At 49.3% G+C, this 12,138-nt stretch overlaps 1 protein-coding gene across 4 annotated transcripts; it reads left to right on the top strand.

Moving 5' to 3' along the window:
- The first annotated feature begins 211 nt into the window (after positions 1-211).
- Positions 212-11,471, top strand: HERPUD1 (homocysteine inducible ER protein with ubiquitin like domain 1). Of its 4 annotated transcripts, none has more exons than XM_002711534.5 (8): positions 212-1,039; positions 4,382-4,459; positions 4,546-4,620; positions 5,476-5,606; positions 8,237-8,359; positions 8,899-9,249; positions 9,517-9,622; positions 10,702-11,471. In XM_002711534.5, exons 1-8 carry the CDS (start codon positions 611-613, stop codon positions 10,864-10,866), a joined length of 1,458 nt encoding a protein of 485 aa, XP_002711580.5. In that variant the 5' UTR covers positions 212-610; the 3' UTR covers positions 10,867-11,471. The 4 variants fall into 4 exon arrangements, with proteins under 4 accessions (XP_002711580.5, XP_008255543.4, XP_069918046.1 ...); XM_008257321.4 differs by having other exon boundaries at positions 4,549-4,620; XM_070061945.1 differs by lacking the exon at positions 10,702-11,471 and adding an exon at positions 10,121-10,206 and having other exon boundaries at positions 9,517-9,659.
- Positions 11,472-12,138: the final 667 nt, after the last annotated feature.

Here is a 12,138-nt window from a genome sequence, read left to right on the forward strand (position 1 = left end):
GAATTTTTTCCTCCTCCACAGACAAACGGGAGGCCTCTGTGGTCACGTTCTAGGAACCTGTTCCCCTCTCAGCCCCAATGTAAAACATGTGCTGAGTATCCCATAAAGCGACTCTTCTCCCAGTGTCAGCTGTCACAATAAGGGCAATGGTCTTCACGGGTGGAACAGGCAAGTTCAGGGCCAGAGGCAAATTTGCAAGATGCCCGGATGCCCCCATGTTCTCAACCCAAGGAAGCGTGGGCTCTGTTTCTCCTGGGCAGCCAGGTGTTCTCCGAAACGGGTTCATCAGCAGTTCTGTGGGCCCAGGCCCCCGCAGCACAGGCTGCTGGGGGCCCCCAGGAGAAGGGAAAGGGGAAGTGGGACTTGGTGCTTGGGGGTGAAAAGGGCGGGGGTGTTGCTTTATGAGGAAACAATTTGCAGACACTGCCAAACTGGGAGTTGGCCAGGCTTGTGCTGCCCCCGCCTCACTCCAGTCCTCAGGGACCTTAAGCAGCCCGAGCTGGGGAGCCCCTTGTCTCCTCAGGGCCGAGCCTCCATCCGGGCGCAGCGCACCCCAACATGGCCGCCGAACCCAGGCTCCAGGGCTGCAGCCGCGACTCCGGGTGACGCAATGGCCGCTGGTTGCATCAGCCGTGCCCGCGGGTTTGGCCCGCCCCGCTGCCCCCCGGATCCGGACGCCGATTGGGCCACGTTGGGCAGTGACCCCCGTCTCAGCCAATGGGCGACAGCCACAGAAGAGTCTGTCCGCAGAGCCCGGGCGCGGGCCGCCTATAAAAGGCGCCTGAGGCGGGGGCGCGCGGCCCAGAGAGTTGAACAGTCGTTGCGGATCTTGCCGGTGCGCCGCCGCCTACCTGGCATCTGGGAGCGCCGCCGAGCCTACAGCTCCGCCGCCATGGAGCCCGAGCCGGAGCCCGAGCCCGTCACGCTGCTGGTGAAGAGCCCCAACCAGCGCCACCGCGACTTGGAGCTGAGCGGAGACCGCAGCTGGAGCGTCGGCCACCTCAAGGCCCACCTGAGTCGCGTCTACCCCGAGCGCCCGGTAAGAGGGGCCCCGCCTCCCCCTTTCCGGGAGTCCCTCCGTGCGGCAGCTCCCCCCACGACGGCGGGTCCCCTCCTGGGCACTTCCCCCAGGGCCGAGGTCCCCTCCCGCCGCGGGCGCCCCTCTCCTTGCCCGGGAGCTGTCACCCACAGGGTCTGGGCCGTCTTCACCCCGCCTTTCTGACGGGCTGCTGGCTTGTCACTCACTCCGCCTCCCCCACGTCCCCAAACCCACCTCCCCAGGCCTGGCTCCCCCCACCCGAGCCAGGCCGCCGAAAACAGCAGTTTGACCTTGGCTGAGCTACGTCACCCTCCAGTCCGTCCTTTGCCCCAAAAGACCCAGGCGACTAAGTGTTCCTAACCAGGCCTGCGCCCTCGGCATCCAAGCAGGAATCCGTGCTGCGCGCGGCGTCTTAGCGGGGAGGGGACCGTGCAGGTGCCAGCCCGGGGCCCTACCCAGAGACCCGGGCAGCGCCCGGGCGCCGTGCGCTTGAGGTCCCACGCCCAGAAGAGGACGTGGCTCTTCCCTCGCTGCCCACCTTCCGCCCGCTGGCCCGCGGCTCCTCCCCGTCGCGCGGGGCTCCCCGCTGGTGGCGCAGGGAGGAGCCGCGGGCACTGGGCGATGGAGCCGGGAGCCAGGCGGGAGGAGTCGGCCCGAGGCTGGTTTTCAGACCCGGGCCCCCCCACCCCACCCCGTTTGGGGAGCTCTCCTTGCTTTGTTTTGGTTGACGCATCTGTCAACATCGCCCTTAGCGCCGCCCTCGCGCCCCGCCACGTGACGCGAGGCCGCCGCGAGCCGGACCTTCCTGTATTTACTTTGCACTCGGATGTTGCGTAAGCGTCGGCCGGGTTGCTCGCTGCCCACCACCCTGTGATCCTCCGTGGGGCAGGAGGAGGGCCGACCCGTGGGAGCGCGCGTGTCCTCGGCGCCTTTTCCTTCCTGGTTGGGAACGTGGACGTGGACTGCCCCTCGGACCTGTGGTTTTTTGGCCTGTGTATCCCGTCACCTCCCGTTCCCGTGGCCTTTGCAATTCACCGCTTGCCTCTCCAATTTCTTGGGAGCTGCTTCCAGGAAATGAGGTGGCCTCGAGGTGCACAGATAGGCGAGGGGCAGGTGCGGAGCATCACTCCCCTGAGTGTGACGACCTCAGAAAGATCTGTCATGTGAACACATTGGTATTTACAAATTACTGCTGGAGCATGCTCAGCATTTGTTTTCTGTAGTATAAAATGGTATAATGTGAGACTTCCGACTTTAGAATAGTTAACATTTAACTTTTTTGTTAGCTTTTATTTTATTTTTTTAATACTGTTTGAAAAAGTTATAGAGAGAAGGGGGAAGAAACAAAGATCTTCCATCTGCTGCTTCACTCCCCAGTTGGCCCCCACAGCCTGGGCTGGGCCAGGCCAAAGCCAGGAGCTTCATCCGGGTCTCCCCTGGGTGTCGGGGGCTCAAGCACTTGGGCCATCTTCCACTGCTTTTTCTAGGTGCTTTAGCAGGGAGCTGGATGGGAAGTGGAGCAGCTGGGACTGGAACCAGTGCTCATATGGGATGCCAGTGTCACAGGCCCCTTAAGTCAGTTCTTTTTCTTTTTTGTTGATTCAGGCCTCGAAAAAGGGGTGGGGAACAATTCAAATCCACAAGCAGCTGTAGTTTTGACATCTTCTCTAGTGGTTGAACTCTTTCAAATAAATACATTAAAAAAAAAAAAAAAAGAGTTACACAGAGAGAAGAAGAGGTAGAGAAAGAGAGAGAGGTCTTCCACCGCTGGTTCACTCCTGAATTGGCCGTAACGGCCGGAGCTGCGCTGATCTGGAGCCAGGAGCCCTTCTGAGTCTCCCACACAGGTGCAGGGGCCCAAAGACTTGGGCCATCTTCTGCTGCTTTCCCATAGCAGAGAACTGGATCGGATGTGGAGAAGCTGGGACTCAAACCGGCGCCCATATGGGATGCCAGCACTGCAGGTGGTGGCTTTACTCACTATGCCACAGCGCTGGCGCCACGGTTGAACTCTTAAATAAAATGCAAGGCTCCACATAATACAGTAGTAGTTTACAAATGCACATATATAGCATTTGCCTCTGACATCAGCCAGAACAATGATGAACACAGCGTCCATCAGATTTCTTTGTTAAAAGAAGTCCTGATGCACGTAGATAAGAAGGTGCTATTTTTTCCGGTGTGATTTTAAGCAGCTTGCTTTATAATTCTAGGCTTTTGAACAAGAACAGCTTCATTCAAAATCTTGCATTATTCTGGCAAGAGTAGGTGGAGGAGTTGGAGACCTCCAGTGTACTGACTGCTGTGTTATTTGAGGCCATTGTTTTTAAGTATAATTTAAATGGAGTTAAAAATTTTAGACTGGCGCCGCGGCTCAATAGGCTAATCCTCCGCCTTGCGGTGCCAGCACACCAGGTTCTAGTCCCGGTTGGGGTGCCGGATTCTGTCCCGGTTGCCCCTCTTCCAGGCCAGCTCTCTGCTGTGGCCAGGGAGTGCAGTGGAGGATGGCCCAAGTCCTTGGCCCCTGCACCCCATGGGAGACCAGGAGAAGCACCTGGCTCCTGCCTTCGGATCAGTGCGATGAGCAGGCCGCGGCGGCCATTGGAGGGTGAACCAACGGCAAAGGAAGACCTTTCTCTCTGTCTCTCTCTCTCACTGTCCACTCTGCCTGTCAAAAAAAAAAAATTTTTTTTAAAGTGAGGTGTATGAAGCGTGTGGAGTCCCCACAGCTGTAGATTCACTGGCGTAGAGAAGAGAGGGTTGGACCGTTGACTCTTTAGCAGTGGTGACCTGGGCCAGTTTCTCAGACTTTGCCCCCTAAAGTAGGGGCAGGAGGTCCCACAAGGTGTGGTATGTCATGTTACCCACACAGCATCTCTGTAATGGAGAAATCTTCTGTGAGGGGCTTGTGCTTAGCATTGCTTCCTGTTGTGTTGGGGCGATGGTAGGTGGTTTTGACGAAGGCTGACCTTGGGAGTACTCTGAGTTCTCTCTGAGACCAAGCCTAGTTTTGAAGTTAGTTGCTATAGGAGCCCCAAATAAAATTTCTGGTTTTCGTGGTGCAAACCCATTTCCCTGGTAGGTAGGATGTCAAGTGTGCTGCCTTGGGTTTCGTGGGCTGCAGATAATTTGTCATCCTAAATTTATTTGCATATTTGAGATCAGTTTAAATTTAAGCACTTTCTGAATAAAAGTTGTGAATGTGGGGCCTTTGCAAGGTGTTTTCCTGTGAGGCTGGGGGAAGTGTGCACACTGGGGTCATGGTATGAAACAGTTGACTCTGTGCTGGAGCGGTGCAGGAGCTAAATGCTGACCTCTGACCCCTTTTCTCTCCACGCTCAGCGTCCAGAGGACCAGAGGTTGATTTATTCTGGGAAGCTGTTGCTGGATCACCAGTGTCTCAGGGACTTGCTTCCAAAGGTGCGTCCCTTACACTGTAACTTTGGAATGCTTTTAGGCGCCAGCAGCCTGAGCGCAGTCCTAAAGTACCTCCTCATGATTTTTAGCAGGAGAAACGGCATGTTTTGCACCTGGTGTGCAACGTGAAGAGTCCTTCAAAAATGCCTGAAGCCAGCACAAAGGTAGGTCGGCTTTCTCTGATTGCAACAATTTGTTTTCAACTCTGAAGGGAGAAATGCAGGAACTTGGAGAACACTTTTAAGAGAGATTTTAGAGCATGTGCTGGAGAGTGGGCCAGAGCCGAGGTGGAAGTGTGGGAGTCAGGAGTGTGACCCGACCTCTGGGTACTGTGTGTCCAGATCACTGAATCAGCAAGGCACTTGAAATGAAGGTGGTAAAAATTGTGCCCACAAGTTTCTTCTAGGGAATCGTTAGTACTATAAAGAATAAAAATCTGAGTATATTTCCTTTGGAAATTCTCATTGTGACTATTTATTTGGATAGAAAAAGGCCACAGTCTTTGTCACGTGATCTGTGAAGATTTATTTTTATTTGATAGAAGTGTTTGTTTTTCATTTCACAATGTTTATCGGAATATACAGTATCGATATTCTAATCATGTACTCTTAAGTTTGTATTACAACTATTTTTAAAATTTATGAATAGAGTATAGGAAATTCTCTTTCCTTTCATTTTCTGGCTGCATTGTATTTATAAATCCTAGTCAAATTTAGTGTCTTAAGTTACATCTTATGATGCTGAACTTACTAACTCATCAGGAAGTTTTCTCAGCAGTGATAACCTCATTGGAAGGCTTTAGTGAAACTGCAGTGTAATTACTCTGGGGAAAGAAAGTATGGATTTTTAAGGATCCATGTATTTAAAATTGGGTTGAATGAATTTCGGAATATTTTTTACATGACATTGCCTGTTTAATTTTGTCTGGTTTAGAGGTGGGGGCGGGGCCATTCACAGCAGAGTGATTGCAGGATGGTTGCATCACGGCCTTTGTTCTGACCAGCACCTTACTTACGCAGGTTGCTGAGTCCACAGAGCAGCCCCCTGGTCCTAATCAGGGCCAGCATCCTGGGGATTCCGCAAGTGATGGCCTAAGGCAAAGGGAAGTTCTTCGGAACCTTTCTCCCTCCAGCTGGGAGAACATCTCCAGGTGAGTGTTCTCATTGAAGAATAAGATGTGTTTGCACCTGTGTGGTCAGAGAACAAAATTTGGCCTTGCAGAGGATTTCATTTTAAAGATACCTTATTTAGCTTTTCTTTGTACACAGCCATTTAGGGAACATCTGAAAAGGCAGGACATGCCTGTCCAGAGAGCGTAGGCATTTTCCTCGCCGTCATGGGTGTGTTTCCTGGTGTTGCCCTTGGGATAGAACACTGTGCGGCTGCTTGCTGAGAGCCCTGCGCTTTGTGTATCGTAACAACGAGGGCAACGGTGAAGGCGCTGAGAAGCGTCCTGCCAGGATGCTTAGAAAAGAGGTTATTACTATTTTTTAAAAGATTTATTTATTTGAAAGGCACAGAGAGAGAGAGGAAGAGAGATCTTCCATCTGCTGGCTCATTCCCCAAGTGGCTGCAGTGGTCAGGACTGGCCAGGAGCCTGGAACTCCACCCTGGCCTCCCACACGGGTGACGGTCTTATCATTGTCGGCCCCCATATTTTTAGAACAATTAGAGCTTTGCTGTAGAGCAGAGATCAGAAGTGACTGGCCGCTCTGAGGTTTAGATTTGACAGCTGTTGGAATACCTCATAAAGTACCTGTGGGAAAAATAATATTGTTGACTACAAGTTAAAATTCTTTAATTCTCTAGTTCTCCCACCTCCTCTTCCTAGTAGTTTTTATCCTCAGTTTTTGATAAAGGCAGATGTTTGAGGAATCGGACTTTTTTTCCTTTAAGATTTATTTATTTTTTTGAAAGTCAGAGTTGCACAGAGAGAGGAGAGGCAGAGAGAGAGAGAGAGGTCTTCCATCCATTTGTTCACTCTCCAATTGGCTGCAACGGCCAGAGCTGTGCCTATCCAAAGCCAGGAGCTTCCTCCAGGTCTCCCACGTGGGTACAGGGGCCCGAGGACTTGGGCCATCTTCTACTGCTTCCCCAGGCCATAGCAGAGAGCTGGATTAAAAGTGGAGCAGGCGGTCTCGAACCAGTGCCCATATGGGATGCTGGCGCTTCAGGCCAGGGCGTTAACCCACTGCGCCACAGTGCTGTCCCCATGGCTTTTTTTTCTTAATGAGAATTTGGAATATACAAAAGTAGAGGGAATTACATAAGGACCCCACATAACCATCACCCAGGCCCCAGTGTTGCTCCTTTCCCTTTTTTTCTTCATGCATTAGAAGTAATTCCTGGACATCCTGTCATTCTGTCCCTATATACTTCAGTAAATAGCTGTACGAAACATTTAGTTGGGTGGGAAGTATCACTGTATCCCTAAATCTGTATATGTGAAATGCATGAATGTTGTTCACCTTAAAAAAATTTAGCAGGAGAAAAGAAAAATTGCTGGCGTTAGTTGAGTTTTATATGTATGTAAGTTCAGCATACATAAAAGATTATTCTTAAATAAACCTTGTTATCTATAAAAAGAACCATTTAGTTTCCTTACATATTTGCAATGCCATCATGATTAGATCTTACAAAATTTTGAAAAGGACCTCATCTAATTTTCATGCATTAGAACTTTTTTAATGATCAAAAAGTGTCAAACTAAGACCTTCTGTTTTAGAAATTCTCTGGATATGGGGTTCAGTAAAAGACTGTCAGCATATAAACTGGATACCTTGTTGGATAGACGATTTAAAGTGGCCTCTCTCATTCTGGCTGTTTAGCATGAGAATTGAAGCTTATCTGATTGCTTGAATTTTACCATATTTAGACTTGTTGATTTCATTTAAAATATGTTTATTGAATAGGCAGTGCATATACCTTTGCTTACAGATACAAGTTGACCAGCAGGAATGAACACGTAACATGCTCCTGATTTTCCTGCAATTCTGTTATAGTTTCAGTTTGTGAAAGGGAGGGAGTTCACTGTGTAGGAAGCACAAGGCCAAAGAAGAGAGTCCCACCTCCCCTGCCCTAAGCAGCTGGAGCTGTGTTACACGATTGGAAAAGCATGAGTTTGACGTCAAACAAAATAAGTCTCAAATCCAGGCCTGCTACTAGCTCAGCGACCTTGTGAAAATCCCTTGTATTCTCTGAGCTGTGCTTGGGCTCCCTTCTGTAAAATGGGAGTGCAGTCCTTCCCCACATGGTTACTGGGGATCCAGTGACCTGGGCAGGCTGCTAGGTGGTCAGTAAGCAAGCACAAGTGATGTCCCCTGCACAGGAAACTGCCCCAGGACACATCTCCCAGGAAGACAGAAGTACTTCCGGAAAGACTTTGGGAGAAATGTGGCTTTTGAGCTGCTCTCTGAAGGGTGCACAGTGGGTTTAGATCTGCAGTGAGACTCAGCCAGTGAGTGGGGCTCTACCTTGCCAGAGAAGGGTCAGCTTGTTGGTACTTCCGTGCACAAGACGAGCAGCCGCCCCCTGTTGGTGACATGATGGGCGCCTAGTGCTGGGCGAGGGAGCTGGTTTTCCTGGGGGCTCTAGAACCTGTAGAGGGCTCTGCCCCTCGGCACTCTCTGTGTTGCATTAACACAGCCATCTGCCACATGGCCACCAGGAAGCCCGTTCATTTGGCTGTCTGATTGGAATTCCTGGGAATAAACTTAGTTTTCATTTATTCATATTCAACCAGTGAGTTGTTTTTTGGTTTTGTTTTAAATCTGCATTCAGGCCTGAAGCTGTCCAGCAGGCGTTCCAAGGCCTGGGGCCTGGTTTCTCTGGCTACACGACATATGGGTGGTTGCAGCTGTCCTGGTTCCAGCAGATCTACGCCCGGCAGTACTACATGCAATAGTGAGTCCTTCCCACTAGACTGCATGTGGTCGTGACTCTGGGGATTGTGGGTGACCCCATGCATGATACCTGTGAAGTTCAGAATGAAGGGAGGAGTGGCTTTTCATCTGTTTCTGCAGAGCCCTGCTCCGTCTGGTTCTGTGGGTGGGATGGACTGTGATTGACAGCTGCTGCCGCGTCTGTGAACTGATGCAGGCTGTTTGTGTGATACATTGCGAATGACATCATTTAGAAAGGTCTTTCCAATTGGTGATATCTTTAAAGTTTTGTGAAACTCAATTTGCTGCTACACCCTAATTTTGTAGTGGCCTTCATGTTTAATTCCACGTGAAATTTACCATGTAGTTTCTCTTAGAAAATACATTTATGGATAAGGAGTGTTAGAATTTCTTCACTAAGTTAAAGAAAACTCAAGCATGCCTGTACCTATGTATAGTTCTTAGTAGTAAAAAGACCACTTTATAAATAAGGCTGTAAGAACCACAGTCTTCACAGTGCTTTGCTCTCAACAGTATCTGCTTCTGTTATTTTTATTTTAGTTTGGCTGCCAGTGCTGCGTCAGGGGCCTTTGTCCCACCACCAAGTGCACAAGAGATACCTGTGGTTTCTGCACCTGCTCCAGCTCCTATTCACAACCAGTTTCCGGCTGAAAACCAGCCAGCCAATCAGAATGCAGCTCCTCAAGTGGTGGTTAATCCTGGAGCCAATCAAAATTTGCGAATGAATGCACAAGGTGGCCCTATTGTGGAAGAGGATGATGAGATAAACCGAGACTGGTTGGATTGGACCTATTCTGCAGCTACATTTTCCGTTTTTCTCAGTATCCTCTACTTCTACTCCTCCCTGAGCAGATTCCTCATGGTCATGGGGGCCACCGTTGTCATGTACCTGTAAGCAGAGTTTCTTTTGCCTTTTCCCTCTTTTACTACAAATTGCACTATATTGTGACTCAGATCAAGTATAGATTTCGCTCTTTTCTGAGCAGTCTCTCCTGTAGTCAAAGGAAATGTGTTAAAATGGCGTGTCATTCTGGGACTTTCAGTGCCTGGCTGTGGGCTGCCACACAGGCTGCCACTGTGGCTAGAGGAGGGGCCCGGAGGTTCTAGAGTAAATCTCACTGTGAAGCTAAGGCCGCCTTTGATGTGCTTCCTTTGCAGGCATCATGTTGGGTGGTTTCCATTTAGACAAAGGCCGGTTCAGAACTTCCCCCCCAATGATCTTCCTCAGGAGGCCGTGAACCAGGACCCCAACAACAACTTACAGGTATGGAGTCTGCTGGGGCCCAAGTGAGCCGGGCGCAGTGTGCCAGGCTCAAGTCCTCACACACTGGGAGTCCAGCCTGTGGCTTTCATTAGACTAAACATTTCTTTCTTTCTTTCTTTCTTTTTTTTTTTAAATTATTCTTAGAACAGCAGCTGTTTTTAAAACATTGAAGGTGTCATAAATCCAGCTATTTCTGTCATGTGGCAGTTGGCATTTTTGCATATGTAAATGATTTTTAAACCCATAATCTGAGTGTTCAGTGGTCTGTCACAATGTGTTGCACCTGTGAAGCTGATGCTAGCTAGGTATTCTAAGTGGGAGCTGGAGAAGCAGCCTGTCACTAGGTTCCCTGGAAAATAGCATAATAAGTCCGCAGAAGTAGAATTTCTGCAAGGTGGATTCATGCAGGATCCTTAAGGATATTTTCTTTCTTTCTTTCTTTCTTTCTTTCTTTCTTTCTTTCTTTTTTTTTTTTTCAAGATTTTATTTATTTGAGAGGTAGAGAGAAAGGTGTTCCTTCCGTTGGTTCATTCCCCAAATGGCTGCAATGGCCGGAGCTGCACTGATCTGAAGCCAGGAGCCAGGTGATTCTTCCCGGGTCTCCTGTGTGGGTGCAGGGGCCCAAGCACTTGGGCCATCCTCTACTGCTTTCCCAGGCCACAGCAGAGAGCTGGACTGGAAGAGGAGCAGCTGGTACTAGAACCAGTGTGCTTATGGGATGCTGGCGCCACAGGTGAAGGATCAGCCACGGTGCCGGCCCCAAGGATATTTTCATAATACAGATTGTCTCCTTAGTGTGTTTTTGGAACTGTGGGTTTCCATTTCTGACTTCTTACAAGACAGCCAAAATAAGATTATTCACATTTAAGAACTAGTTCATGTCTAGATTACCAGGTTACTCTGGGCGGACACTTTCTGCCAGCACAGGTGTGCTGTGGGAGTGTGAGGAAGCCCTTCCCTGCGTCCCGCCTGCCTGGCTGCTGGGCCTCGGGTGCAGGGATTTCTGCCCACTCTTGCCTAGCGCTGTCCGGTAGTCCTCAGAGCCCTAATTGCTTTCCCTTCTGTGTCGTTACCTGTAGGAAGGCGCCGATGCTGAAAGTGAAGACCCCAACCACGCCCCTCCAGGCAGGGGCGTGCTCGGCGACGAGCAGACCAGCCCTTCCTTCGTGAGCACAGCCTGGCTCGTCTTCAAGACTTTCTTTGCCTCTCTTCTTCCGGAGGGCCCCCCAGCCATAGCAAACTGATGCTGTTTGCACCCTCCCTGCTGGAGGCTTTGACAGGCATGGACTGGATCATCTGACTCCAGCTGGGTCTCCTCACCCGGACAGGACAGTGGCACAGAGCTCCCCAACCCCACAGGCTGATGATACGCTTTTGTGATCAAGCAAAAGCAGAGAGTAAGGCGTGAAGCCCTGGTGGAAATGGATGAACAAAGAATGTCCAGGGTTTTCCGTGTCTGTGTTCTGAAGAGCTTTAATATACACTGTATGTAGTTTGATAGGCATTGTAAGTAGAAGGCATTAGGTGTTGCATGTTTGTGCCTGAGGAACTTTTCCAGATGTGTGTGTCTGCATGTGTGTTTGTACATAGACGTCATAGATGCAGAAATGGTTCTGCTGGTACGATTTGATTCCTGTTGGAATGTTTAAATTACACTAAGTGTACTACTTTATCTAATCAGTGAAATTGCTAGACATGTTTTAGCAGGACTTTTCTAGGAAAGACTTATGTATAATTGCTTTTTAAAATGCAGTGCTTTACTTTAAACCAGGGGGAACTTTGCAGAGGTGGAAACCTTTGCTGGGTTTTCTGTTCAATAAAGTTTTACTATGAATGATCCTGGCAGAGACTCATGGTGTCCTGGCCCCTTGCTTTGTGTCTGTTGTCACCGGGTGGTCAGACTGGACTTGCTGATTTAAAAGGCGGCCTCAGTGCTCTTTGTAAAAGGGCTGTTTGTGCCATTGAAGGATGACAAAGTGAGGTCATGAAAGTTTAATTTACCAAGAATATACCTATGTTTGTCCCCGTTTGCAGATTTAAGCATTACTGGCTTGTATAGAAACACATGGAAGTTAAATTCCCCAAATTTAAAATCCTTGGTATTTAGTTTCTTCCACCTTGGCAATTCTACAGGAGTTTTACACTCAAATATCACGATTTTGTAAACCGAGCTGATCTGAATGATTTTTTTTCTTTCCTTTAAGTATGAATTTTGACATTTTTTTAAATCCTCACTGTACATGCTTTTTTTTTTTTTTTTTTTTTTTTTTTTAAGATTCATTTATTTGAAAGCCAGGGTTACACAGAGAGAGAGATCTTTCATCTGCTGTTTCACTTCCTAAGTGGACACAATGGCTAGGGCTAGACCAGGATGAAGCCAGAACCTAGAACTCCATACTGGTCTTCGACAAGGGTAACAGGGGCCCAAGTATTCAGGCCATCTTCCACTGCTTTCCCAGGCACATTAGCAGGGAGCTGAATCAGAAGAGGAGTGGCTAGGACGCAAACCGGCGCTG

Source organism: Oryctolagus cuniculus, chromosome 18 (genome assembly GCF_964237555.1).
Source record: "Oryctolagus cuniculus chromosome 18, mOryCun1.1, whole genome shotgun sequence".
NCBI lineage: Eukaryota > Metazoa > Chordata > Mammalia > Lagomorpha > Leporidae > Oryctolagus > Oryctolagus cuniculus.